Here is a 26,739-nt window from a genome sequence, read left to right as displayed (position 1 = left end):
TCTATTACAATCAAATTTGTCTCTCAGTGCTTTGCAAAAGGTTGGACAAAAAAAACCTGTGCAGTTATTTGCACAACTAGTCGGTTTTGGCTGGGGCCAAACCAACAGCAGCTGATGGAAATGTTAGCATGCTGGACCTGGATAAATCCTTGATCAGCAATTTTTCCCTTCTGAAACCAATGGAGAAGAAACTGCTGCAACTAAAATAAAAGTCCAACACAAAGTCATTTTAGTCCTCTCCCCTTGTTCCATTGTAACAACGCTCTCTATAGAAGCATTTCTTCTCTTCACTCCAACATAATTTCTTAATGTCAAGCATCACTTAGTGTTTATTCTGTGTAATTGGATTCAGGATGTTGCAGGAGCCTATTCCAGCAGTTATTGAGCCCAAGACACTAATACTGTGTGCACGCTGGTTCGATCTATCGCAGCATGTGTGTAACAATCAGCTGCAGACTCAGATGTAGACTTGAATCTCCAAATAAGATGAAATACACATCTTGGACTTGTGACTTCAGCCTGGGAATTGAAACATAGGAGACTTGTTGTGAACCAATGATGCTTCAAAAATAATGTTTCTATAAATAAAGATAGAAAAGAAAATCATTTTGTGGTTTGTACGTGTTCAGATTTTTGAAGAGGAACACAATGTATGGTTTCTGGACAAAGGAGGGGCGCTTGTCGCTGTCAAACAGCCATCTGTGCCAACTCGCCACTTATGGTACGTCCACATTTCCTTAAGTTTTGAAATTGCATCACACCTGGTTTGTTGAGCACATTTAGCAAACCACAGCGCTTTCTCTAGATTTAGAAATGAATGCCTAATCCCACAATCTAGATTTTTTTTCCCCCGTCCACTTATCTTTGAAAGCCAACAACCCGTGGCCTGCCTTTTAGTGTTTTCACGAGCGTATTGCTTTCCTGTTGCCAAATCAGTGTACTTCACTGCAGGCTTATCCAGGTGAGGCCAGATCCTCTGGAGTGTCTTTGCAGCAATTCTGAAAATAGATTTAGAGCCAGTCAAGTGTAGCCTGCTATGTTTTGCCTCCAACCCAATTTAAGAGCAGCGGTAGAGGAAATGTGAAAATTCAATGACATAGAAAGATGTTTGTGGATCTACTGTACAATGCTAGTTTTCCTACCAGATCTTTATACAGCAAATAATCAAGCAGTATGTATTCTGACACCTTTCTATCAGCACCAACGTCAACTTTAATTGTTTGAGCTACCATAGCTTGTCTGTTGAGCCCACCTGTATCACGCTTTGCACCCCACCTGCATCTGTTAGGCCCCGGCTGTCTGCACGTCACCCTGTGCCTGGTTCACTTATGTTTCTATCTTGGGCTTGACCAGATCAGGATCACCACTCAAGAGCTGCAGTTTTGGAGAAGCACTGACCCAATCACCTAACAGTACAATTATCAAGTTAACACATCAACTTTGAGGACAAAAGGTTAATTTGTGACTAAATAGATCCCATAAAGATGATAAACAGTTATTTGCTTCACCTCTCAGTGGCCATGGTGTTACGCCTGATTGGTGTAGCTTTAATGTTCACCTTTTAAAACACAAGGCATAATTGTGCAGGCACATGGGGTTAAAATGTACACCTACAGTCCGTGCCCTGCTGCGAACAGGCTTTGATATCTTATGTGCCTGATTTGATGTTCTGACTGATGTGTTTGTGATGTGAATACATTTTGACACACACAGGATCAGCTTTGATGAGGGGAGAGAGTGGACTCAGTACAGCTTCTCCCCTGTGCCTCTATTTGTGGATGGAGTGTTAGTGGAGGCTGGGACTGAGAATCAGATCATGACGTAAGTCTAGAATGTTAAAATATATTAAAGACCCTCGCTGTCTGCTGGATTTCTCTTCCTTTGGGCGTTGTGTTTCAGTAACAAGCCAATCAAGTCAATGCAATGATTATTGTTTTGGGCATTGTAGAGCATTTTTATACTTCTTTAATGTTTTTGATGCATTTATTTAAAATGTGAAGTGTGATTGTAGATGCTTTTGTTTTTATAATATTCCTTTACCTGGGATACACTGTTGTGCTTTTAAGTCCTTTTTGCATGGGTATAAACAATGTGCTCTATACATATTTCAGTCATTGTTAAACAGTTGTCTGTTGTTCATTTTACAGTTTTCTCATTTTTGTTGCAAAGCAATGAGCTTTGAGCCAGTTTGCTTTTGTTTCATTTTTTTAAGTTACAGTAATGGCATACTAACAGTTTTTCTTTTAATATGATAATGCATTTCATTTGAAAATGTGCTTTTCAGGACACTCAAGGTTACCTTTAACATTAGCGCAATAAAAACACAATAACTGACAAATGACACGTGAAAGAAATTAGATATAATTACAAAAATGGCCAAGAGCTGAATTAACAGATTAGATAGAGAGCGGCAATGTCTCCATCCCATGATAGCATAGCAGATGGGATTGTGAGTGTTGCAAATGTAGGAAGAAGTTTAGATAACAAGGAATTTAAAGAGAAGCCAATGTAGTTGGCGTAGCTAGAGCTGGGCCTCATCTGCGTCGCAGTGGGATTGTATGTTATGTGTTTGGAAACTATCACCTAGGGTCAAAATTGTTGACCATGAATATTAGGGGACCGAGTGTAGTGGAAATGGTTGTGTTTGGGGAGTTTTGACTTGGGGTATTTTTATTTTGTCCCTCCAGCTTTTTTGGTCATTTCAGCCACCGTTCAGAATGGCAGCTAATCAAGATAGATTACAAATCTATCTACAGCAGGAAATGTACAGAGGAAGACTATCAGACTTGGCACTTACATAATCAGGTGAGGAAACCTAAGATGTTACATGTGATTGTTTTTGGAAATAAGAACACTCTTAACAACTGCCGTCTTGTTTTGCCAACAGGGTGAACCTTGTGTGATGGGACAAAAACAAATTTTCATGAAGCGAAGGCCTGGAAACTTCTGCATGCTGGGAAGGGACTACTCCAGAATCCTCTCAGCCGAGCCCTGTATTTGCCGAGCTCATGATTTTGAATGGTAAGATGAGATTTGCACAGTCGATGCTTTTCTTCTACTTTTCCAGTCAGCAATTACCTGCGACTGTTTTTTTTTTTTCACAACAGCCTCCATTACACAACTGAAAACATGAACTTGAAAAGATACAACAAAAATTGATAGAAACTCTGGAAGAAGTGGAGGTCAGTTAAGTGTAAGATAAAACAGCACAGCTGTTATATATTAGATCCTGAACTCCACTAAATATGTCTTAATAAAACAGCAACAGGATATTCTATGTAAAAGGGGGTTTGATATTTTAGAACTAGCAAAATTAATGGCCAAGAAGGACTTTGATGTGCTACAAATGGCAAGCAGCTTCTTATCAACAGCTGAATGTGGATCCATGGGTTAGCTTGTCTGAGAGTCTCACTCAGGTGTCCGCCTGGAGTACACCACCAGTTTTATAATACAGCAGGCAACAACATAGCCATTCATGGCAGTTTAGGAGTACGAATCTCCAATACAGCAACACATTTCTGTTCATTCGCAGCCATGATTCATTTTCATAAAAGGTTCATTGTTTTCCTTATTTTGAGGGTATCTTTTGAGGAACTGAATCATACAACGCAGATTGTTGTATTGAATATTCTTTTATAGATGCAACTTGTGTATTATTAGTTTACTTTATTTACCTCAAGTTCCTTCAATATTCGGAACAGTTTAACATCGTGCAGAATTTGCTCTTAATGTCACATTTGTTTGCTTTTTAACTCAGTAGAGATGCCGGGGGAGGGGCGGGGGGTGGGGTGGGGGGGGGGCATAAATAGTTTCAATTTGTATGTAAATCCTAAATTGATGTATTTTTTTTTTATCTTGTAATGACAGATAACTGAATAAAAGCCATCCCAATACACAGTATTTATGTAAATAGCTTGGAGAGGAAAAGACAAATGCTAATTGGTTCTCGCTGAACTACTATGAAGTTGAACACAGAGAAATCAAAGACAAAAGTAAATTAAAACCTTCTTCCTGGAGATTATTCAGCACATGCTTTAACTTCTTCAAGGTTTACTGACACTAGTTAGGAAGAAATAAAGCGCCACAAGACATGTCTTACAACCTTTTCTGGCCACATGACTTCTCAGACATCGTCAGACTGGATGACAACAGGAATGGTTTTACTGAAGTTATTTCGGTTGGGGGGGGAGTAACACTGGCTATTAGAGGGTTGGGTATCCTAACTTTTATATGAGTTCCAATCCAAAGTTCCGTTGATAACTTTAATGAGAAAAACAAGGTTTATTTTTGTTGTAAGTTGCACTTTATTAGACATTGATATGCAAACATTTCCTGATGAAGATCTATTTAAATATTTAATAACATTTAATTTAAAAATAAACCAAATCCACAAGAAATCACATATTTGTAGGTCGTTTCCATTCCTAAAATTATTTTTGTATAATCCCGTTCATCAGCTTTCTGAGGACTGACTTTCTGTTCCACAGTGATTATGGATATGAACGCAGTGTGGACGGGAACTGCCGCCCTGCCTTCTGGTTTAATCATTCCATGGTCTCCCGAGGCTGCAGCCTGGGTCAGAACTACTTCAACAGCACAGGGTGTGTACAATGTTGTACTTATATATATATATAAGTATATATATAAATAAAATTCTGTGATTTGTCTTGGGTACATGTGAGTTTGAGCTCAAGTTTCTGCCCTTTGGTCTCCAAAGATACCGTAAAGTGGTGTTGAACAACTGCACCAAAGGAGTGAAGGAGATGTACACCGCTATAAAAGAGCAATGCCCCATCCGACCTCCAAAAGGGCTCCTGCTGACCACAAAAGATGGAAAACTGACTGCCAATCTTGGCAGCAATGTGACCTTCCTGGTCCATCTGGATGAGGTAAGACAAAACCAATGTGACTCCTTTATTATTCTGCTTGGATAGATGTTTCCCTGAGGCCATGATTTAGTGACCATCTTAATATAATAAGGACTGGGGCTTGGCCACCTATTCCACTTTTAAAGATGTTAAAACCACTGGTTGACCAGCACTCTGAGAGTGGTGCGGCCTATTGGATCATGTGGTGCTATAAGCTTCTCCAGGTACCGTATTTTGACGACTATAAGGCGCACCTAAAATACTGAGATTTTCTCAAAAATCGACGGTGCACCTTGTGTGTGGACTGAGTTCCAAAATCTGCTGTGCGCCTTTGATGGGTGCACTACGGTAAACGCTCCGCCAATCGATTAGCGGCACACCTATGCGTAAGGATTCCCTAAAATGGCGCCGGTCAAGCGAGACGCGTATGAATGAGGCTTACTTTAAACTGCAGGCCATCGAATATGCGGCTGAAAATGGCAATCGAGCATATGCGCCAGGACAACTGTTGCACAGCGGCTGCCCGCGGATTACCAGGAGAGGGTGGCCATCTTCCGCACCTACTGCCGCGACAAGATAACCGTGCCCAGCCACATCACCAACATGGATGAGATCCCTCTGACTTTTGACATCCCTTTGACCCACACAGTAGAAAAAAAGGGACCAGCACGGTGGCGATACGCACAATGGGGCACGAGAAGTCGTCGTTCACCGTGGTTCTCGGCTGCCACGGAAACGGACAGAGCGCTGGGTGACGAAAGGCGAACACTCCTTCACAAAGACTATGAGGCAGCAGCAGGCAAGTTATGCCACCATATGCGGGTGGATTGTAGACACATGGGCTATGATACCGTCTTCATGTATTGGAAGAGCTTTCACAAAATCAACGCTGAAGCGGAACCGGTCGGTGAGTCCGATTCAGATGATTAAGAAGAGGAATTCGGGATGTTGGACATTGAAATAGTGCAGCTGTTTAATTCAGATACAGAAGGTGAAAACTTTGATGGTTTTGTGGCGGAAGAATTAATATTTTGTTCAATAAATGTGTCGAAACTCACTGTTTTACTTCCGTTGTCATTTTTTACTGTATGTTTCAGCATGCGCCTAATAATACAGTGCGCCTTGTGGTCGTGAAAATACGGAATGTTGCAGCTTTGCCTCTCGGGACCTTGTTTTAAGAAAAGAAGAGCCAGATCACGAGAAATGTGTCCCCTCTCCTTAATTCCTGTCAGAACTCACGGCACTTTGGATTGGCTTCTCAAACACCTTTTATAACATCTTGATGACAATGAACTACAATGGAAATTACTTAAGCTTTTAAATAGGCCTTTTGTTTAGTTGAAGGTTTTTTAAGTGAAGACCGGATTACTACAAGTGAGGCCTACAAACCTGTAACTGAAAAAAGTAGACACGGGGGTCTCAAAGGTACCCCAACTGGTCCGGGGCTATACAGCCATACTCAACAAAATGTGATGCACTTTTCCATCTGAACCAGCAACAACAAACCGATGGGTCCTGGCCATCCATGACCCAATTATTTGTTCACTACTGCTATTACCTTGGATCACTTTGGATAGCTACCTGACCACTTCAGACTGGGAGAACCCCACAAGTTTTGGAACTGATCTAACTTGTCTAGCAATCACAATTTAACCCCTGACAGTTGGTCATTTTGTAACACATCAACTTAGGAGTCAAAATGTTCATTTGTTCCCTATAGTTGTTCCCTAAAGTACCCCAACTGCCATAGTGAAAATTACATTCAGTGGACTTCAGTATCCCGGGGTTACTGAGTTTATCTGAACACAGAGTTCTAAAGCAAACCTGCCGGGCTATTTCTGCTCGCCACAAAAATAACACAGTTGGACTTTTGTAACAGGTCACAGAGAGATCCCTTTTGGTTTTGTCCAAATCCGTTTGTCATATTGCTCTGTTAGAATTCAAGTGTTAGTGTTTCTTTCATCACGAGGACGATTGTGAGAATGGTGACATGAGAGGGGCTGCAGATTCATTGTGGATAAGTGCAATTTGTGGAATATGCTCAGTGAATTCAAAGTTTAATTTATATTCATGAAGCCTGCCGTGGCTGCATTTCTTCCTCTCTGCCTTTAAATATTTAATGGATAAAAGCTCTCTCACCACATTTCACACTAAGAAAAACGATAAGTTGCGATATTTCATTTTCCTTGTTAGGACTCTTCTTGATTTGTTTGGAAACGGTCATGGAAACCGTAGCCACCCTTACAGATGGGCTTTCAAAAAAGAGACAGTTTTTCATTAGGTGGCAGCAGACAAGTGACTTGTTTGTGCTGAATTTACATCAAGCAAATCACAATTTTTTTTTTAAAAAAAAAAGAAAAATTACTGTTTATATCAAAGATAAGCTGGGTAATTTTAGATACCTGAATATTTGGTCGTTGGCTCTTTATAGGACAGACAGATGGGAAAGTGTTAATGTTTAGTTAATTACTAGGCTTGTTCCGGTCAGCAGTGAAAACAGGCAAACATCAGCAGAGAGAATTAGGTCAGTGGTCCAAGCAGTAATAATGTAATACTTTATAATCCAAAAACAGAGTACACGTGGGACATGCTCGATGCTTTCTTATAAAAGACTGTCAGACAGACCGAAGTAAGTTTAAATACACAGAAGGGGAGGACAATTGGACACAGGTGAGACAGACGAGGTTTAATAAGAGGTAGGGAGGGAAGACAGGGGGAGGCAGGACTGAAAATCAAAGAAAAACAGGCAACGGCGAGATCCCTACATCTATCTACTGTTTTACACTCTGACATTTGTTTGCACTGGTGTTTTGGCAAATGTATTCCTGCTTCAGTGGAATTAGTGAGCTGGAGATTTCTGCTGATAACTGTAATCTGACATGACAGGCACAGCTCCTGTGGATACACAACCTAAATTTTTAGCTCACTTTGTCAAAGCAAGACATTTTTCAAGACAGTGGTTCAAAATTGCTGATGAAGACCAGTTTTCTCTTGAATGCAATCTATTACATCTTTGTTTTAATGATTGTTGCTCTCATTTGCATTAATCAGATTTAGATTCAATTTGAAATTCAAACTGGCTCATAAGCAGAAGTCTTGAATTACAAGACTAAAATATATTGCTGATATATTTTACAAACTTTGTCACGCTTCTGCCAAAGCAGAAACGCTCAGTCGATATAATGTTTTCCGGCATACACCTGAACAAATTCTGCCTGTCTGTCCAACCACCCCCACCCCCGTCCACTGACAACAGCGCCTTTATTGGGAACTCCAGCGTTGCCTGAAAGCTTCAGTTCTGATGTGTTTAAATCTTCTGGGAGACACATGTGCACACACAAACAGACCAAAAGTGACATTTAGAGAGACAGGCCAGCATCACTCTCATGCAGATTAGCGAAGCCCGTTGTGGCAGATACAGAAGTCAAGCATGAACGCAGAATGGACGGAGAGGAGCTGAGTGACACTGCAACCCCCAAGCCAAGTCTTGTTAGCACGCCAGCTAATTAAGGTCTGTCCTGCTACACTGTAGAAAAGACAGCAGCAAACCACACAAGTGCCTGACCTCATCCAAGATATAGTTCATACAAGTGCTGTCAAATAATTCTTGAGCAAACCACCACATGCCCAGGGGAACCCAATCAATAATAGATGTATTAAAGTTTTGTCACTGTGTGTTGTGGTAAAGCTAGCGTGTAACATAATAACAAATGAGGGCCCCACTAGCGCTAATGACAGTAAGCCATGGGGAGGAGGGTGGTTTGTCCTTACATGCTTTGAGGCTGTGGCAGCTGGAGCCACCAATGTCCGAGCTGGACGCTGATCCTCAGAGAGCACCAGATGTGATCCCCAGAGGATACAACCAAAAACTCACATCTGCACAGGCCAACATGGAGGTGGTGCTCGGATGTAAAGTAAATCTTTTGGAATTTCCTGATTTTCTGCATTCATTTGGTATCATATTTGCTTCTCAAGTCATTCCGACCCCTCTCTACAGGGCTCAGGTCAGGTTTTTATTATATTCACTGCTCAGGTGAAGGTCGATCCTAGTTTAATCAGTACACCAAACCTTTTGCCACTACCAAACAGTGTCATTGTTGTGCTTTGATTAAATCACTCTATAAACCTTTCTAGGTTTATATAGATCTGATAAGCCTTTTTGAGCAAGGCATGAGTCTGGAGCAAACTCAAAATGTGCTTGTGGTTTTAACAGTTCACATAGCTCTAGTCCACACCTCCAAACCCATTTTCCTAATAAGACTCCAGGTATGCTAACACCTGACTCAAATTAGCTGTTACAAGGTCATTAGTTTAAGTGTTCACAAGCAGTTTCCATTAGCACAATGAGAGTTTAATGGTTGTTCTCAGAATGTTTCTGTTATTGTTTAGGTACGTTATATTTGTCGGTATCCTTGACCGAGATGATGATCAGATGACATTTTGTGACAAATTAATGCAGAAAACCATGAAATTTCAAAGGGGTTACGGAGGTTTTATGGCCACTGCACACCAGTAGATTATTTTCTGACACATATATGAATGTATATATGGAAATCTCTGAGCCATCAAATGATAAACAAGGTTTAATTAAGCAGCACACTGGAAAAACCATGTTGATCCATGCATTTTCAGAGATTATCAGTTGAATGTAAAACCCCCAGGGTGGGACAGTTATGATATAACTGGTACACCTTCTGGAGCTTCATTGGTTCTCTTGGTTGTTTAGTTTTTACAGTATAATAACAAAACTTGCTCTCAATTTGAAAATAGTGTGGGTTCTCTCTCTATATAACCTCATTCAGAGCAATTTTATGTCATCTACAACTATTTTCTGGCAATTTTCCAAACCAGTTTTGTAATTATGTCCACGAACTTAGTGCAACCTTAGCCTCATGTGGAAAATTTGTGGAAATTTTTTCTAGGGAGCAAGCAAATAACTTTCTATTTTATTTTCATGAAACGATTGCACTGACTTTCTGCATAATGTAGCCGGTGAGGATCACATCTCACTGAAAATTTTCTGGTGCTACATTCCTCAATGACTGTTTCCACCAGGCATTAGTATTAAAGCATTAGTAAAACAATTTGAAGTATCAGATAAATGTAATTTTTTAAGTTAGATGAAGCATTTTCTTCCTTTACCATGCTAAATACCCTTGAAGAAATCCAATTATTAAGTAGATCACATGGTGCTTGAGTACCAATTAGCACAAATCTTATTAAAAGGTAAAGGTTTTTAATCTAATAAGCACCGTTCTGTACCATTATGTCAGCCTGTCCATGCGATGTATGCCATTAAGGTGAATGTGACAGATTCAGACCCACCAAAACCTACATAGAGTGACCTTCAACTTGTCTTGGCCTAATGAAGTCATTGAGAATTTGACACTAGAATTTAACCTTTGTAATAAAAAAAATCAATTTAAAGCACTTGCCTTTACAATATTCTAGATAGCGTGTGTGAAATGTTTTGCTGCCATCTATCAAGGACTGTGTATATTAACATCAAATCCTTTTTTTGGGTGTTGTAATAATTCTCTTGCATACTTTGGTTGAAAAATGTCTTCCTTCCAAAAAGGATCATCAGATTTTTCCATGCTAAACCCTTTTTTTTTCCACATACATACATGTAATTCCAATTGTTAAAAAGATGGAAAACTTTCTAACAAGTAACTTCCTGGCATTCCAGGGTGACTCTATGCGCACCAACATTCAGCTGGATTTTGGTGACGGGACAGCGGTGTCCTACTCTAACCTGAGCTGGACGGAGGAGGGAATCAAACATGTCTACAAAGCTGCTGGAATTGTCCGTGTGACGGCGCTGGCAGAGAACATGCTGGGTTATGATACCACAACACTCTACCTACACGTCACATGTAAGTGAAGCAAAATATCTGTCAGCTCCAAGACATTTAGTTTAGTTGTAGGATTAGGAAATTATTCTAAAGTTATTTGGAGCATTCTGTTGAGCATTTTGTGCAAGAGCAAATGTACAATGGTCAAACTACTTAACACAGGTAAAATACAATGCAAAATATTAAAGACGCGGTGGTAGCTCAATCTTTTGGGGACTGGACTGAGAAGCGGAGGGTTCCCGGTTCCTGTCTCAGTACAGACAAAATATGGGAGGCGTTCTGGAATTAGGAGAAGGTACCCGAACACCTTCACAGCACTGCCAAGGTACCCTTGAGCAAAGTACCACACCTATAAATACTGATATAGGGCCCTGCGATAAACTAGCAACTCATCTAGGGGACTACCCTGCCTTTGCCCATTGTGTATCCCCCCATGACTCCTAAGGGGTGAAAGCGGTTAAGAAGATGAGATGAGAACATAATAAAGACATGAGCTGTGTTTTTCATTTTGTCAAACTGGCAAACATTATCCCAAAGATTACTGTACAGGATCCAAGATTCCTGTCAGGTCGACTTCCAGCGATATCCCGGAAGCATTATGACACAAGAAATAAAATGCACAATCAGAAAAAATGGCAAATAAAATGAACGTTGTAGTCTGGTTAGTCTGGCCTCAATTAAACTGATGAGAAAAGAAAGCAAAGAAATTCGATTATTCCAAAATAAAATTCTTGTTCTTTTTATTAGGTCCAGTTGAACAGGTCCAGCTTCTGGCACCTTTTGTGGTCATTAGGAACAAGGAAGTGAACATTACAGCAATGGTCTTGCCCAGTCATCCACGTACTGTAACGTACTTCTGGTGGCTCGGAAACAATACGGAGGTAGGTTTTCCCACAACGCTCATTAAAAATGGGGGAAAAAAATCGTCTTATAAAAAGTTAACAAATCAACTAAATAAAATGAACTGTTTGGGGAAAATCTCCACCATCATATTGGAACTGACATTTTTAATCAAATTGTTCCATTAGCAGTAACTTATACGAGAAGACACATATAATTAATATCTCCAAACTGGCTGATGTGTTCGTGAGACATGTTACACCATGACCAACATGTAGCTTTTGTTATTGCAGCCACTGATCACATTGGAAGGCAGCATCTCTTACACATTCCCTACGGAAGGAATCCACACCGTTATCGTCCAAGTTGCCGCAGCCAACGTCATACTTCAAGATACCAAAGCTGTCGTTGTGAAAGGTCAGCATTTCTATGGCTTTAACTGTGCGCTTTATAGTTTCAATCCTTTGGGTTTAATTATGTAATGTACATCCTAGTTGGATCACGCTCAAGCAGCTTCCGTTTTCTGACCGAGAATTAACACTTCCTGAGCTTATCGCCTCTTCCCCAAGTTAAACGAATGATAGCACAATTAGAGGCACCTCATTTCAAATTAGGAGTTTGTCTGCAAGTATCCATAAAGTGTTCTGATTTATGACAGCAAATAAGCAGGAGTAAAGCTGTGCCATTTCTTAATTATCTCCAAGAGCATGTGGTCAATTTGGCCAAAGGGAAGTGAAGGAGTTATTAAAAACTGCCTTCTTTTCATCAACTGTTAACCACCTGAAATTCTACTTGAGCATAATGATAGTGTCCCCAGCTACACAAGAATAAAGCTCCCCCCACCAATGATCCAAATGAACTAATGGCTGATTCCACCCCCCTGACTCTCCTCGACAGAATTCTTCAAATCTCTGCTTTTATCTTTCTCCCCAAATCTGGATGAGTTCAACCCTGACATACCCGAGTGGAGACAGGATGTTGGGAGAGTAATTAAGAAAGCTCTACTCCAAGTGAGTGATTTTCATTTTCTTTGTCCTTTGTGTTCTCTCCTTCCCATCTTGAGGAACTCTTCTGTCTCTTTTTATATCCGCTACTTTCGCTCTTCCGCCGACATTTCTCCATTATTTCCTCCACTCCTATTACCTGTGCGCCCCAACACCCTGGGCTCATTGGTGCAGCAAGAGGGAGCCCTGAGGCCAACCTCCGATTCATCATCAGATAGAAGTGGAACTGCACCTGCTTTCATTTTCTCCCAAGATGGCTTCCTTAGCTGCGATTTATCAGTCAGTGATCTTACCTCCGAGCTGTAATTCTGCTCGTTAAAGGGATGTTACACAGTTGAGGGCTGTACCACATTAATGGATTTGAATGAAGAACAACCATTGTTAAGTGCCACTCATATTTCTGTTGTTTGTCCTTTCTATATATTGTCTAATATCACTATTCTTTACTTTAAAATCTTATAGAGCTGCAGAATATTTATGCAACATCCTCGAGTTCTGGAAGTCAAAGTCGCAAATGTGGGTATATTTAAAAATGTTTTAACCGGGAGAATAAAAGGTAATAACAGGCTTTATTTTTGGATTAATAATTGCTGCTGGAAGCCTTCTAAATCCTCTCATTCTGGACAGCCAGACTCAGCTGGGTGCAAATCAGTAATCAAAATGCAATTTAGCATGGACAAAATCAGGCAGCAAATATGCTGTAAATGAAGAATGTCGGCAAATCAGCTCTCATTATTCACCCTGATACCAAGATTTTACAATCATTGGTGCGGTTCATATATTTTGTTTCATATATTGAAGTTTTCTTTATTATTGGCATATTAGGGTGATAATTCAGACTGTTATTCCAAAGGCACTCTGACCAAGGATATCCATATTACATATTTATGGATAAGTATAATAGCATAATAAATGAGTAAGTACCTTTATTTTACCAATTCAGAATATTTGTGTTCTGAAATTCCAAATGTGTCAAAAAATTGGCAACATGTTGCAATACAGCAGGAGTACCTGGACTGGCAGGAGCTCACATTGTTGCCCAAGTTGCTGCATCTACTTTTGTTCAAGTTATTAAGTTCTATTGTTTTAAAGTTTATAACTCATTCTTCTGACTTGCCTGAAGTAAGATGTGCCCTCTGTGGTCTTTGTTGAAATGATAGAAGCCTCTGCAGCTCAGTGTTGAAACTACTTTTAGTGTGTTTGCGCACTCACATTAGCATTTACACCACTAAATCACCCAGAAATAAGCACAAATATCATCTCCTTTTGCTCTGTTGTATCACTATCTTTTTTATGGCCACTCAAATCTTCACATAAAACACTCAAAGCTGATAAACTGAGAAAGTCACAATGCTAAAAACTCCAGCTTCTGCCGCTGAGTGTTATCTTAACATTACCTGTCTCTTCTTCCGTTGAAAACCGTGCCCACACTCTCCGTACCTGGATTTTGTTGCCGTTCAATTATATTTTCTAAATCTCAGCTGTATATCCTGTTGCCTATTCTGGCCTGAAAGAAATTTAAGCATAGAACAACAACAGCCAGGCGGCTGCTTCCTTTGTTACAATGCATAAAGATCTTTATTGTAATAGAAGTCTACTATGTTACATAATTAACATAATCTACTTTATGATAAAGATTGTCAAGTCACATTAGTGGCCAGGGAATGTCAATCTTTAATCAATCTTTATTTATATAGTGTCTTTTACAATCAAAATTGTTTCTAGGTGCTTTACAGAATCCCAGGGCCTGACCCCAAAGCAACAGTGGCAAGGAAAAACTCCCCTTTAAGAGGAAGAAACCTTGAGCAGGACCAGGCTCATGTAGGGGGACCCTCCTGCTGATGGTCGGCTGGATAGAGAGAGAGGAGAAAGGGAGGACAGGTAGAGGAGAGGAGAGAAGAGAATAGGCATAGATCATAGAAAATACATAGCAGAAAGCAGAAAAACTACACAAGAAATAACATGTGCAGATGTAAGCTTTTTATTATTTTCATCACTTCTGCTTGGTTAAATACTCAACTGTTAGTTGAATCTGCCATTAGTCAGCATCCTTTGTTAAAGGTAAAGCACCTAATAACACCCAATTTATTACCTTTCATCATAATCGGGCTGTAAATGTGCATTTTTTTTCTACAATTGATGATTATTCTGATACGGAATTCCACCTCCACCATTTTCACATACATCAAATGAAGAGATCCAATTAAAGAACTGCGGTAATTAAAGAACTAACATTAAGCTATAGCATAAGCTCACAACATAATAGTTATTATAGACACTGCGCTCTGAATAATTAGTGACATTATAAATGTAGTAATTCATAATTGAAATGTGAAATTTTTAATGTCTATTTCAGTCTAGTCCCCACTGTCTGAAGTATATTAAGTGTAATCAGCAGCACTCTATAATGCATAAATGCACTGTCCCCGACAGTCATGGGGATGTGCAGCAAAATTTGGATGTTTTAGACCCTCTTGCATTTTATGTTAAATTCCAGCCTTTTGCTGAAATAATAATAAAACGAACCTTTCACCGACTCAAATATAACTTAACTAAAACCTGAAGTATTGCACTCACACAGGTATTTAAATGCTTTACTCTATTGAAGCGTCCCAAAGACCCTCAAGGCTTTGTAGGAATGATCCCAGATTGGTGGAGACGCAATTGCAGTTAACCTTCTAGAATGTTCTCCCGGGCACTTGCAGATTCTCTGTGTTCTTGGGTTCTCGTTCATGTCTCCTAAAAAGACCATTTTCCCAGGTTTGGTTAGAGACCAGCTCTGACATGAGTCCAATCTCTAGGAAACCATTTTTTGTATGTATATACATTTTTGCAGCCTTCCCCTGATCCTAGCCTTGATACAATCCCGTCTCTGAACTCTGGGGCAATTCTCTTGATGTCATGGCTTGTGAACAGCCGTGGTTTAAGTGGTCACACCACTGATTTGTTGGTTCAATCCCACCCCTAGATTCTACATTTCAAAGTGTCCTTGAGCAAGTTACTGAAGCCCTAAATAGCTTCTGTGTGTCGTGTGGCTGAATGTGCACATATGGTTACAACTAATTCCTATAGTGGTTATTCTGCCATCAGTACATGGACGTGAGAGCCAACTTCTAACGGCAACCCAAAATCTAAAAGACTCTGAACCAAGCATGTAAATGTATGTACATGCAATCAATAGATATCTATACCTTTTCTAACCAACTTCCCCTTAAAGACTTTGCCACCTGGTAGGGGCGGGAGTGGGGTGACACATAAAGTGAAAAAGTGTTTCTCATCATTTTTGTCACAGATATGTCTATATAATTTTACATAGAAAACCTGTTGATCACTCAATCTTTAGGAGATTAAGCAGAAAAGGTTTCTCTGCTTAACCTCTTAAAAAGTCTTCATAAATTGAAAATGTCTGTTTGACTTTGAAAGGCTCTGGGTCTTTCTGTGTCATTGCCTGGCTTTTCTGCACATGCCCCAGCTTCCTCCCACAGTCCATCTGTCCACAGGGGACATCCGTCTCTCACCCTGTCAATGCTGGAATTGGATTGATACTCCACCCCTATTACAAACAATCAACAACATAAAAAGATGTTTGATGGGGATTAAGGTGTCGCACCGTTCTGATCACAAACCATTCATCGTCTTCTTTAGATTTCCGACTTCCCAGATGAGCAGCTTTTGGTAGCGGTTTTCCCAGGAGTTCCCACAGCTGCTGAACTCTTCCTGTTACCTCACAAAAACCAGTCAGGAAGCAAGAAGAAGAGTGAAGTGGAGCTAGAGCAGGTAACTAACTCAGCTCTGTGTGTGTGTGTGTGTGTGTGTGTGTGTGTGTGTGTGTGTGTGTGTGTGTGTGTGTGTAAATGCATTAAATAATGGATTGTTTTATTTTCACAGGCATCTGATATAATTGTAAATGCACTGAACCAAAACCTGGTGGAGTTCGAGCTCAAGCCTGGCATCCGCGTGATCGTGTACAACACACAGTTAACGTTGGGTAAGAAACATTTACCCTCACTCCTGCTAAAGCTTTGGATCCTGGATCTGTCCCATTGTCCACCTTTTGCAAGTGTTCATTCTTGATGCCAACCCAAAAAATAAGGGAGAGGTTTGGTGTTATAAATCAGTGAAGGTTCTTGATTTCATCGAGCCAACCAACCAGAATTATTGCACATGTGTGCCTGAGAAATTACAATTTACCGATTACAGACAAGACTCACTTGAACACTGTTCTTTGTGTGCTTGACATTTGAGTCGGGGGGGAAGAAAAAAAAAGAAAAATGTTATCAAATCAATGTTGGATTATTGGACCCTCATGTAAATAAACTAGACTTTTTTATTGGCTAAGACCTTGGTAGCCCTCTACAGCTCCTGCATCCCAGTTCCTACATTGTATTTATTGCTTGGCTGCTTTCATTAAGATCAGAGTCTCTGGAGGCTGCAGTTGTCTGAAGCTCAGCGTGCCAGGTATTAACACTCTTGCATTTGCTCCATGTGACATTCTGTAGCGCGCAAACTAATGACATCGGAGGTGTACTCTGAAAAGCCTTCAAGCCGCTGGAGAAAGGTCAGCATGTCTGAGCTGAAGGGCTCGCGGTAACACCAGGGGGTCAGAAATGGTGAGGCAGGGCTACAAAAAAACGCAGGACAGATCGCACAGTTAAAAAAAAAAAATCAATTCAGTTCATACGAGTAGATAGTACTAACAGGTAAACAGGTAGGTTAGCCAATGCAGTAAGGATCCTATACACTCGAATTCAAACTCAAAGAGGCACTTCACAAAAGGCAGGCAGGCTCAGGAGGAAAGATAAGGGGCCACGCTTGAGGGTAATTAAAGTTAAGGCGGGTAGAGAGGAGGAGGGAGGGGGCAGACGCAGGGACAAAACATGACAAATCTGAAATATACCCAACAGACAGATAAGAAAATGGCATATGATGTGAAGGTGGCTGCCACGGAAACAGAAATTTGTACTGCGGCAGCAAACAAGAAAATGTTCAATTACGCTAGGATGGACCTTAGAGAATCGTGTTAAAAATGTCTCTTCCTCTCTTCAAACAGCACCGTTGGTGGACTCCAACCCCAGACACAGCAGTTCAGCCATGCTAATGCTTCTATCGGTGGTTTTCCTGGGCCTAGCAGTGTTCCTCATCTACAAATTCAAGAGGTAGGCATCATTTGGATGATGTCCACCCGCTGCCCATGAGCTGGTGTAACTCCGGCACATATCATTAGTATCATTAGCCATGACTGAGGATTCCAAATAGAATAAGTTATGATTATGTTTCAAAGTTTCATTTGACCAGCTCATCTGGAGGTGCTAAATGCTTAATTCAATGCATGCACCAACCAGATTTAAAATGCAGAGAAAACGACCATTAAAGGGTGTAATATGTGTTTGCCGTGCTCCGGCTGGTATTAGCTGAATAAATTATTCATACTTAAAATGATTCTCTTGAAAAGTCAGGCTGTAATGAAAAATTGTCATTAATTATGGATACCAAATATCCCCCATTAGACTCAAGAAGATGCCTTTTCCACTGAATGTCTCAGTTGACAAAACAGAGCAATTAATAACCCCAAAACCGAAAAAGTAATCCAAAATAAACTTGACAGTGACTAAATCAAGATTGCGTCCTTAAAAATACCAACGTATGTATCTATAAATAGTCTACGCATTGCCTGCCGAGTCCTTTATGTAAAGGTTTTGCTGGCCCACTCCTCATTTTTAATCTTTGTAAATGGTCAGGAAAATCCCTTGGATCAACATTTACACTGAAGGGAGCCAGGAGAAGGAGCAGGAGATGATTGGGTCAGTGGGCCCGGGCGACAGCACGTCTAAAATCACTCTGAGCGAGTTCTCCTCATCCAAAGAGCTCATGGAGAAGGAACTGGAGGCCAGGTCCAACAGTAAGTCCAGACCTGTTTGTACAGGCCGTGTTCTATATACAAGTCTTACTGGATTTCTATTGATCTGAGGAGCCCAAGTTGTAGACAATAAATAAGTCAGAAATATTCAGAGATTTAAATGGGTCTCCGTGAGGTCTTTGAGCATATGTCTTATTAGCATTTTAAATTAGCAGAAGAACAAAGAGATGGCCCTAGATGAATTTTAACATTGTAAGTATTTTGTAATGGTTAAATAAAAGTCAGCCATAACAACACGGTGCTTGTTTTTGGATTGACAGTATAATAAAATCAATATTCCATCATATTTTAGAACTTTTAGACCTGTTTACAATAGATGGATATACATACAACATTTGGTGGATGGCGGTAAAGTAGTCATGGATCCTCCTCTCTTCTGTGTATACCAGGAAATAATGCCTGTGGATGCATCTTTTTATTGAAATATTTAATATCCATGCTATTAAAGTCAATGTTGATGAATTCTTATTTCACATGAAGTCCCGACACCAAACCATAATGGTTCTTTAATTTCCTTTCTGTTCTCCCATCAGGGGGAGTTGGAAACACCTGTGAGAGCACGAGGGAGATTCCAAACTGTACCAGTGTGTGAAATAAGGAGGAACGCTCAATGTACAGCAGAGTGTTGCGTGAGTAAGGGTTGGTCTCGTTCTGTTTTGTAACTCTCAACACAGATGTTAATAGTTTTTTAAGGGACCTCATTTATACGGACCTAGATGGACGCGTCGTCCAACATTGTCCATGCAGCAAATGTAAATGTCAATCACAAAGTTATTGTAATTACTTAGAGATTGTGCGGATGTATAAGCTACAGGATAATGGTCATTTTCGGAGTGAATTCACTTTTGTCCACATCAATGAAGAGTGATGTAAATTTCCGATGGCGTTTGTTTTAAAGATCATTTCTGCCTATATATCGACTATAATGTCTGAGTCCTCAAACAGGGAATATTATTAAAATGTACATTGTCATAATTTCTGATAAATGTATATATTATTACTTTGCACATGCCCATAGTCTGAGTACCATGATGACTGCAGAAGTGTTTAATTAAAAAAAAAAAAAATTACTTAGAGAATTTAACTTTATTGCTTAGGTCCTTGACTTATGCATGTTCTTACTGAGGACACAATTTATGTGCTGTAGATAAGCAAGTGTTGTAATTATTTTTTTCCTAATCATTCAAACAAAATGGTGAAGCAATTTTGTCTAAACATTTCACATGGTCTTACTTTTCTAAAAAAAATTACTTTTGGCCGATAACTATCCAGTCGAGATGAGCGATCCGTTACCACAAATAGAACTGCAGGACTTTTGGTGGCTGTCGTATAGTTAGAAGCCGTCTTAATGTACTTTTGATGTGAGCAAAAGCATAATTAAAAGAAATTTTATTCTATGTTGAAGAAAATAAGGTGCCATTCAATATTTCTAATATATCAGAAGGCTGTTGGGTTTTGGTGGTTTGTTCTGTGTTGAATTATTTTACGGCTGGGGAAAAAAGACGCACATTGTTAAAGACTTTGTATTTTAAACATATGTTTTCTTATTTTCTTTTACCCTTGGTTGCACTTTGTTTCTTTGTAGACCATTTCATTGTGGTTTTAGAGATCACCGACCTCTTCAACAGCTAGACGACAGAATTCTTTCAATAGGGCACGAAGCCGGTTCCAACATATTTAGGGAATTTATTGAAACTTTCAACAATGATTATGCTTATGTTTGCTGAGATTTTACAATAAAATGCTAGCACACGGTGCATCTGGAGTCCATCCACCCTGGTTCGTACATGCACACATTTTTGTGTTGGGTGGAACCAAGTCACATCAAGAAATTGAATTCGTTGAAAAAACAGGCAAAAACAGGGTTTGTTTGTATTTTGGCTTTAAAATGACGAGAAACCATGTGACAATCCTCAGAAAAACAGGCAAAAATGTAACAACATTTAGGTGTCAGACCAGTTTTACCTTCTTTTTCAGTCATTTTATCTGGAACTCCTTGGTATCGCACTGAATGTAGAGGTGGAAATGAGAATTATTTCAGTTCATAACAGGCCGTAACGCCGTTACCGGGCAAGAACATAGCGAATAGCTTGAAAAAGGATTTTTTTTCATAACTGTAATGATGAGGAAGAATAATGTGATTTATACAGTATTCAGACCTTATTAATGGCCTGATTGGAACATTGTGAACAGTCTCCTTGCAAAGAAAATTATACAATATTGTGGTGATTTTTGCTAACCTCAAGATTACTGATGTGCATCCTCCACAATGTGACTCTTCAAAATGTTTACAGAAAGCCAAGTCTCAGCATTTATGAGAACACTGCAGCATTTTATTCACCTGACAGGTTTAAAAGAGTGTTGGCAAATTCAGACCGGAGCTGAAATGAAGAGATGCCAATCGAAGGGTCCTCATAAGTACATGTACTTGAGTAACACTCTTAGTTTCCGTCACTTATTTATGATATAGAATTTTCTGGTCGTAAAATGTAATCAAGTAGCAGTAGTAGAAGTTTGTGTTATTCTGAATAAATAATGTAAACTCACTTAGTTACGTTCCATCACTGAGCAGGAGACACGTTTTAGAGTTGAAACGTGCCAACATGCCGAAACCTGTTTCTAGAACAATATTGAGAGTCTGCATATTTGTCAGCTGTACAGCAAACTTTGTGCAACTTACCTGTTTGCTTTTTTTTTTTAAATGAGAAACTGTTCACTAGAAATTGCCACAATTATCAATCATCATATCTTCAAGGCAACGTTATTATTGCGTGTAATTATGTGTGAATTCAACATCTTCAGATTAATTCATACTTGAAAAATGATGGGGAAAAAATTCCTGTACTGTTCTTAAGTGCGCAGAAACCCACCTTGCATGCACCATCAGTAATGCTCTTATTCAGCTTTAGTTTAATATTTCTACAGTAAAGCTGTCATTTTTAAATTGTTTCAAATAAATGTATTTTTGTACATCAATCATTCAGTGTGATGATATTCTTGTGACATTAAGAGTCTAAAGCAGCTGTGATGTGCAAATTGTTGGGCCGCCTGATGGCTGTCAGCTTCTGTACTATAGAGGGGTGCTGTTTGTTCAAAGGGGTTTTAAATACACTGTTTTCCATTTAAAATATTTAATGGAACCAAAACGGCGCTAAAGTGTCAGATCTTGATATGCATCAGGGAGCGAAACAGTCTGGAAAAGTCAGTTAGACTTTCTTCCTCTATGCCCTTTTCTATTAAGACCAAGAGCTTGGCAAAGATCTATTGACAACTGTTGTGTGAGGAACATCTTCATTTATAGATTATATCCACTTTTACTGACACCAACATCTTGTGCCCTTCCTGATAAAGAAATAAAGTAATAATGATGAAGTTACGTCCCGCTTGCTGTGCTGCACCTTTTCATGTTTAAATATATATCTTTCTCAATTTCACTGGACCTGGATTACAAATGCAACCCCTAAATTATTATTTGAGTCTGAATAAAGCGTGATTGGTGCTTCTATAATTAGTGAGGATCCATATTTTCCTGCTTCTTATCCCATTGATACAAACGTCCAGTCCACATATTTCACTTTAAAAGACTGCAGAGTTCTCTAATTACGCCTTTGGTTTTTGCCCAGTTTGTCCTCATTTCATCCCATATCGTCTGTGGTAGGTCAGCTGTTCAAACAGGTGATTTGCAGGATGTGACAGTTGCCAATGTTGGGGGCCCTTTAAACTCAGCGGGAGTTTCAGTCTGAGGGAGGGGTGAGGGCAAGCATCTTCTCAGCAGAGGGGATGGCCCTCTGGAGCGATTTCTTCTCCACACACACACACACACACACACACACGCAGGGGATGTCAGCGCACTCTCAAAGGAGCACTGGCAGAGTGACACCAGCAGTTTTTCCATCAAAGTCCATCTCCCGGATGGTCTAAGGGACAGGACAGCCCTAGTTTTCTTGCCAATCTGTGGGGAAGACAGTCTAAAAAGCTGAGCTTATGTCCACAAAAAGACATGTTGGACAACCCTGCTGCTCTGGGTTGAATTAATGTGACCTTGCAGCAGTTTCTCAAAGTCCTTCACAGTGTGACAATAGACCTTGTGAAGAGCCCACTCCACCTGGCCTGCACAGTCTTTTAAAACACACCAACACACACTGTCAGTACCAGACATTGTCCTCTGGTCCATTGCCTTCAGTGGGTGCTTGACCTCGTGTTTCTCCAACCTGCTGATGTGGCCGCTGTGGGCTTGTGGGGCAAATGCAGCTGAATAAACTAGCACTTTCCTTCTCACCACCTACATTACAGTTTTATTACTCAGCTGGGACTTGAACCAAAAACCCACCAACTCCCATCAGCATGATTAAAGTCCATAGCAACGATGTGGACTGTAAGGAGACATGCAGCATACTGATGATGGTATTGTCTAAGGGTAGCATTAGCATCCAGCCATCACCATCACGACAGTTAACAATCGAGGACAGTATGATCATTATGTCCTGATGAAATGGCCACACCTACATGTTTTCATGTACTTCTCATAAAGGCTACACATGCACAGAAGCTGTCTCCATGGTGATCAAATCAAATCAAATCAAATCAATCTTTATTTATATAGCGTCTTATACAATCAAAATTGTTTCAAGGCGCTTTCCAGAATCCCAGGGCCTGACCCCAGACAAGCAACAGTGGCAAGGAAAAACTCCCCTTTAACAGGAAGAAACCTTGAGCAGGACCAGGCTCATGTAGGGGGACCCTCCTGCTGATGGCCGGCTGGGTAAAGAGAGAGGAGAGGAGGGAGGACAGGTAGAGGATAGGATAGGTAGGAGAGGAGAGGGGTAGAGGAGAGGAGAGGTAGAGTGAAGGGGAGGTGAGGGAGGGTAGAGGAGAGGAGAAGGAGGAGGAGGGGAAAGAGGAGAGGAAAGAAGAGGAGAGGAGAGGAGAGGAGAGGAGAGGAGAGGAGAGGAGAGGAGAGGAGAGGAGAGGGAGAGGAGAGGCACAGAGCACAGAAACACACAAAAAAATATGCACAATCACTTCAACGGGGCCGGCGGTCATTATGCAGCTCCGATGGCAGTGATACTGCAAATAGATAGGGGGGGGGGGGGGGGGAGAGAAGCAGAAAAACTACACAAGAATCAGCATAACTAGTCTGCTTGATGAGGAGAGGAAAGGAGAGGAAACCATGACCCAGTGGAGTGACAGAGGCCTGTCAGGTGATCATGTTTCCGGACCCCGGCAGCCTTGCCTATAACAGCATAGCTGGATGTGACCTAATGATTAGACGACCCCTAAGTATGATAATTTGTCTGTCTATGATAGTAACTGGAACTACTGAATTAGTAACAGTAAGCTTTTTCAAAGAGGTAGGTTTTGAGTCTGATCTTAAAAGTAGCGATGGAGTCAGCCTCCCGTACCTGGACAGGGAGCTGGTTCCAAAGCAGGGGGGCCTGGTAGCTAAATGCTCGGCCCCCCATTCTACTCCTAGAAACTCTGGGAACCACAAGTAGACCAGCATTCTGAGAGCGGAGCGGTCTATTGGGCTGATAGGGTATCACTAGCTCCTCCAGGTAGGATGGAGCTAGGCCTCTGAGGACCTTGTAGGTCAGAAGAAGGGTTTTAAAAGTTATTCTAAATTTAACGGGCAGCCAATGAAGCGACGCCATTACAGGACTTATGTGATCTCTTTTGTCAATACCTGTCAGAACTCTGGCTGCAGCATTTTGGATCAACTGGAGGTTTCTTAAAGAGTTGTTTGGACACCCTGATTATAAGGAGTTACAGTAGTCCAGCCTGGAAGTAACAAATGCATGGACTAACTTTTCAGCATCAGGCTGCATCAGTAGCTTCCTGATCTTTGAGATGTTCCTCAAGTGAAAAAAGGCACTTCTAGAGACTAATTTAATGTGTGAGTTGAAGGAGAGATTTTGATCAAAAGTTACTCCTAGATTCCTCACAGAGAGACTAGATGTTAATGAGATACCATCTAGAGTGATCATGTGATCTAATCTATCCCTGAGAGGTTCAGGACCAAACACCATGACCTCAGTTTTTCCTGGGTTAAGGAGGAGGAAATTTGAAGACATCCAGGACTTTATGTCTTTAAGACAGGTCTGGAGCTTCACTAACTTCTCTGTCTCCTCGGGTTTCATGGATAAATAGAGCTGAGTGTCATCAGCATATCAATGAAAATTTATCCCATGCTGCCGAATAATGTTCCCTAAGGGAAGCATGTACAATGTGAAGAGGATTGGTCCGAGTACGGAACCTTGAGGAACTCCATGGCTAACCCTACTGTATGAGGAGGGAACGCCGTGGACATGGGCAAACTGGTATCTATCAGATAAGTATGATCTAAACCAGTCTAGTGCTGTCCCTTTAATCCCAATCACATGTTCCAGTCTCTGTAACAGGATGCTGTGATCAACTGTATCAAAAGCAGCACTGAGGTCCAGCAGAACCAGCATAGAGACCAGTCCATGATCGGAAGCTATGAGAAGATCATTAGTGACTTTAAGAAGTGCTGTTTCTGTGCTGTGGTGAGCTCTAAAGCCTGACTGAAACATCTCAAACAGGCTGTTCCTCTGCAGGTGCTCCAGTAACTGAGTCACCACCACCTTCTCTAGAACTTTAGAGATAAAAGGAAGGTTGGATATTGGCCTATAATTTGCCAAGACATCAGGATCCAGTGATGGTTTTTAAGCAACGGCTTAATCACTGCCACCTTGTAGGACCGGGGTACATAGCCTGTCACTAAAGAACCATTGATCTGGTCCAGGATAGAACTGCCTATCAGTGGTAGTAGAACATCCTTCAACAGGTGTGTTGGGATGGGATCTAAAAGACACGTAGTGGTCTTGGATTTCTGAATTAGCGATGACGCCTCAGAAAAATATATAGGGCTGATGACATGAAGCTAGAGTCAGTAGCATCCAGTGTCACCTGGTTTGCTGGCCCATATTTTTGGTTATTACCAGCTGTCCAGAGGTCCAATCCACCTAATTAGAAAAATTTAGACAATGGTGAAGTCAGATGGTGTTGGTGCACGGTTGCAGAATCAATCTAATGTGGGAATGTGGTTGGGCAAATGATCCAAAAATGTTAATGAGCCCTACTGCAGCACCATTAAGAGACCATCTTCTTTCATTAATCAATAAAATCTCCCAGTGCTGCCTCTGACTCACTGTCCGTCTTATGAAAACACTGAATGGATCCACACAACAATCCTGCAAGCAAATTATCCGCTAGCTCAAACCAAATAAGTTGGAAACAAAGCTGTTGTGCTCAGAGAAAGTGTCCACGGAGAGGACAGCTTTGTCATCTCCATCGAGTTTTTGTCTCTTTCCACTCACTCCCATGGAGATTACATTCAATGAAGTATGAAAATACCCCGTCATTTAATAAAAGTCTGACTCAATAAGAGAGTGTTTGGTGGACAGAATGTGTTCGAAGCAGCACTCAAAGTAAATCGATTGTGGTTTTTGTAATGACACTGAAAATGTAAATGCATTTGCTGGTTTGTTTAGGCTTTGAGGTGGAGAACTTGTTCACAGAATCCTTGCTAATCTTTTTATTATTCATGATGATGATGGTTTGTATGGCCTGTATGTGTGTTAAATGTTACCGAGTGATCCTCAGCTGGCCATCAGTAGGAGGTCCCCCAAGGTTTCTTCCTCTTAAAGGTTGATTTCTATTTCTTACTTGAGGCTCAGCAGCTAGAGTGAAACTAGAGACTTAAGGAATATATATATATATATATATTAGACTTAGGAATAAAAAAAATGCACTGGGTTAACTGGGTTTTTATTAAAAAGCTGGAGTAAAGGTAATGTTTTCATTTTTTTAATGTCACTTTTGTTGATATTTCGTGTTTTCTGCTCTTTTACATCATTTGACACCATGAAATCTCATGATTGATGCATGATAAAGAGGGTAGGTTGGGGTAGGAGGAACCATCTCGCACGCTGCATGAGTTTTCATTTAACTGTCATTTTTCTTACATGGCAGTGAGCAATACAGTGTTCTTTGAGGGATTCTTGCCCATTTCTTTAAGATTCCCTCTGCTTTTGTTTTAAGATTTCTTCTTCAGTCAAATCTTTGTCCTTTTTTAGAAATAGGCATTTAATATACATCCTAAAATGTTTAGGTGTGCATGTGGCCAATCCTTTTCTGTGAGTTTTTGCTAGGTGTCTAGTAGAGCATTCAGCATGGTTGAAAGGTAGATAAGACAGATACATCAGATGCAGAGTTTAACATCAGTGGCTGCTCTA

The 26,739-nt window shown here is 40.5% G+C and overlaps 1 protein-coding gene across 2 annotated transcripts in view; it reads left to right on the top strand.

Annotated features, from left to right (window-relative positions):
- sorcs3a (sortilin related VPS10 domain containing receptor 3a) overlaps window positions 1-21,460 on the top strand; it is a 104,573-nt gene extending 83,113 nt beyond the window's left edge. Inside the window, exons 13-27 of one of the 2 annotated variants that reach the window (XM_057036351.1) lie at window positions 630-721; window positions 1,714-1,821; window positions 2,688-2,805; window positions 2,888-3,021; window positions 4,488-4,601; window positions 4,718-4,889; window positions 10,558-10,744; window positions 11,471-11,604; window positions 11,857-11,980; window positions 12,461-12,573; window positions 16,213-16,344; window positions 16,456-16,555; window positions 17,618-17,723; window positions 18,306-18,466; window positions 19,018-21,460. In XM_057036351.1, the coding sequence (XP_056892331.1) occupies window positions 630-721; window positions 1,714-1,821; window positions 2,688-2,805; window positions 2,888-3,021; window positions 4,488-4,601; window positions 4,718-4,889; window positions 10,558-10,744; window positions 11,471-11,604; window positions 11,857-11,980; window positions 12,461-12,573; window positions 16,213-16,344; window positions 16,456-16,555; window positions 17,618-17,723; window positions 18,306-18,466; window positions 19,018-19,076 (1,854 nt within the window). In that variant the 3' untranslated portion in view covers window positions 19,077-21,460. Of the gene's footprint in view, window positions 1-629; window positions 722-1,713; window positions 1,822-2,687; window positions 2,806-2,887; window positions 3,022-4,487; window positions 4,602-4,717; window positions 4,890-10,557; window positions 10,745-11,470; window positions 11,605-11,856; window positions 11,981-12,460; window positions 12,574-12,741; window positions 13,739-16,212; window positions 16,345-16,455; window positions 16,556-17,617; window positions 17,724-18,305; window positions 18,467-19,017 lie in introns of those variants that run through there. The other variant, XM_057036352.1, reaches the window with a different exon arrangement.
- The last annotated feature ends 5,279 nt before the right edge of the window (window positions 21,461-26,739 follow it).

The sequence above is a fragment of the Takifugu flavidus genome, chromosome 6 (assembly GCF_003711565.1).
Source record: "Takifugu flavidus isolate HTHZ2018 chromosome 6, ASM371156v2, whole genome shotgun sequence".
Classification (NCBI taxonomy): domain Eukaryota; kingdom Metazoa; phylum Chordata; class Actinopteri; order Tetraodontiformes; family Tetraodontidae; genus Takifugu; species Takifugu flavidus.
Note: the sequence above shows the minus strand (reverse complement) of the source record. Positions and strands in the feature narration are given on the sequence as shown.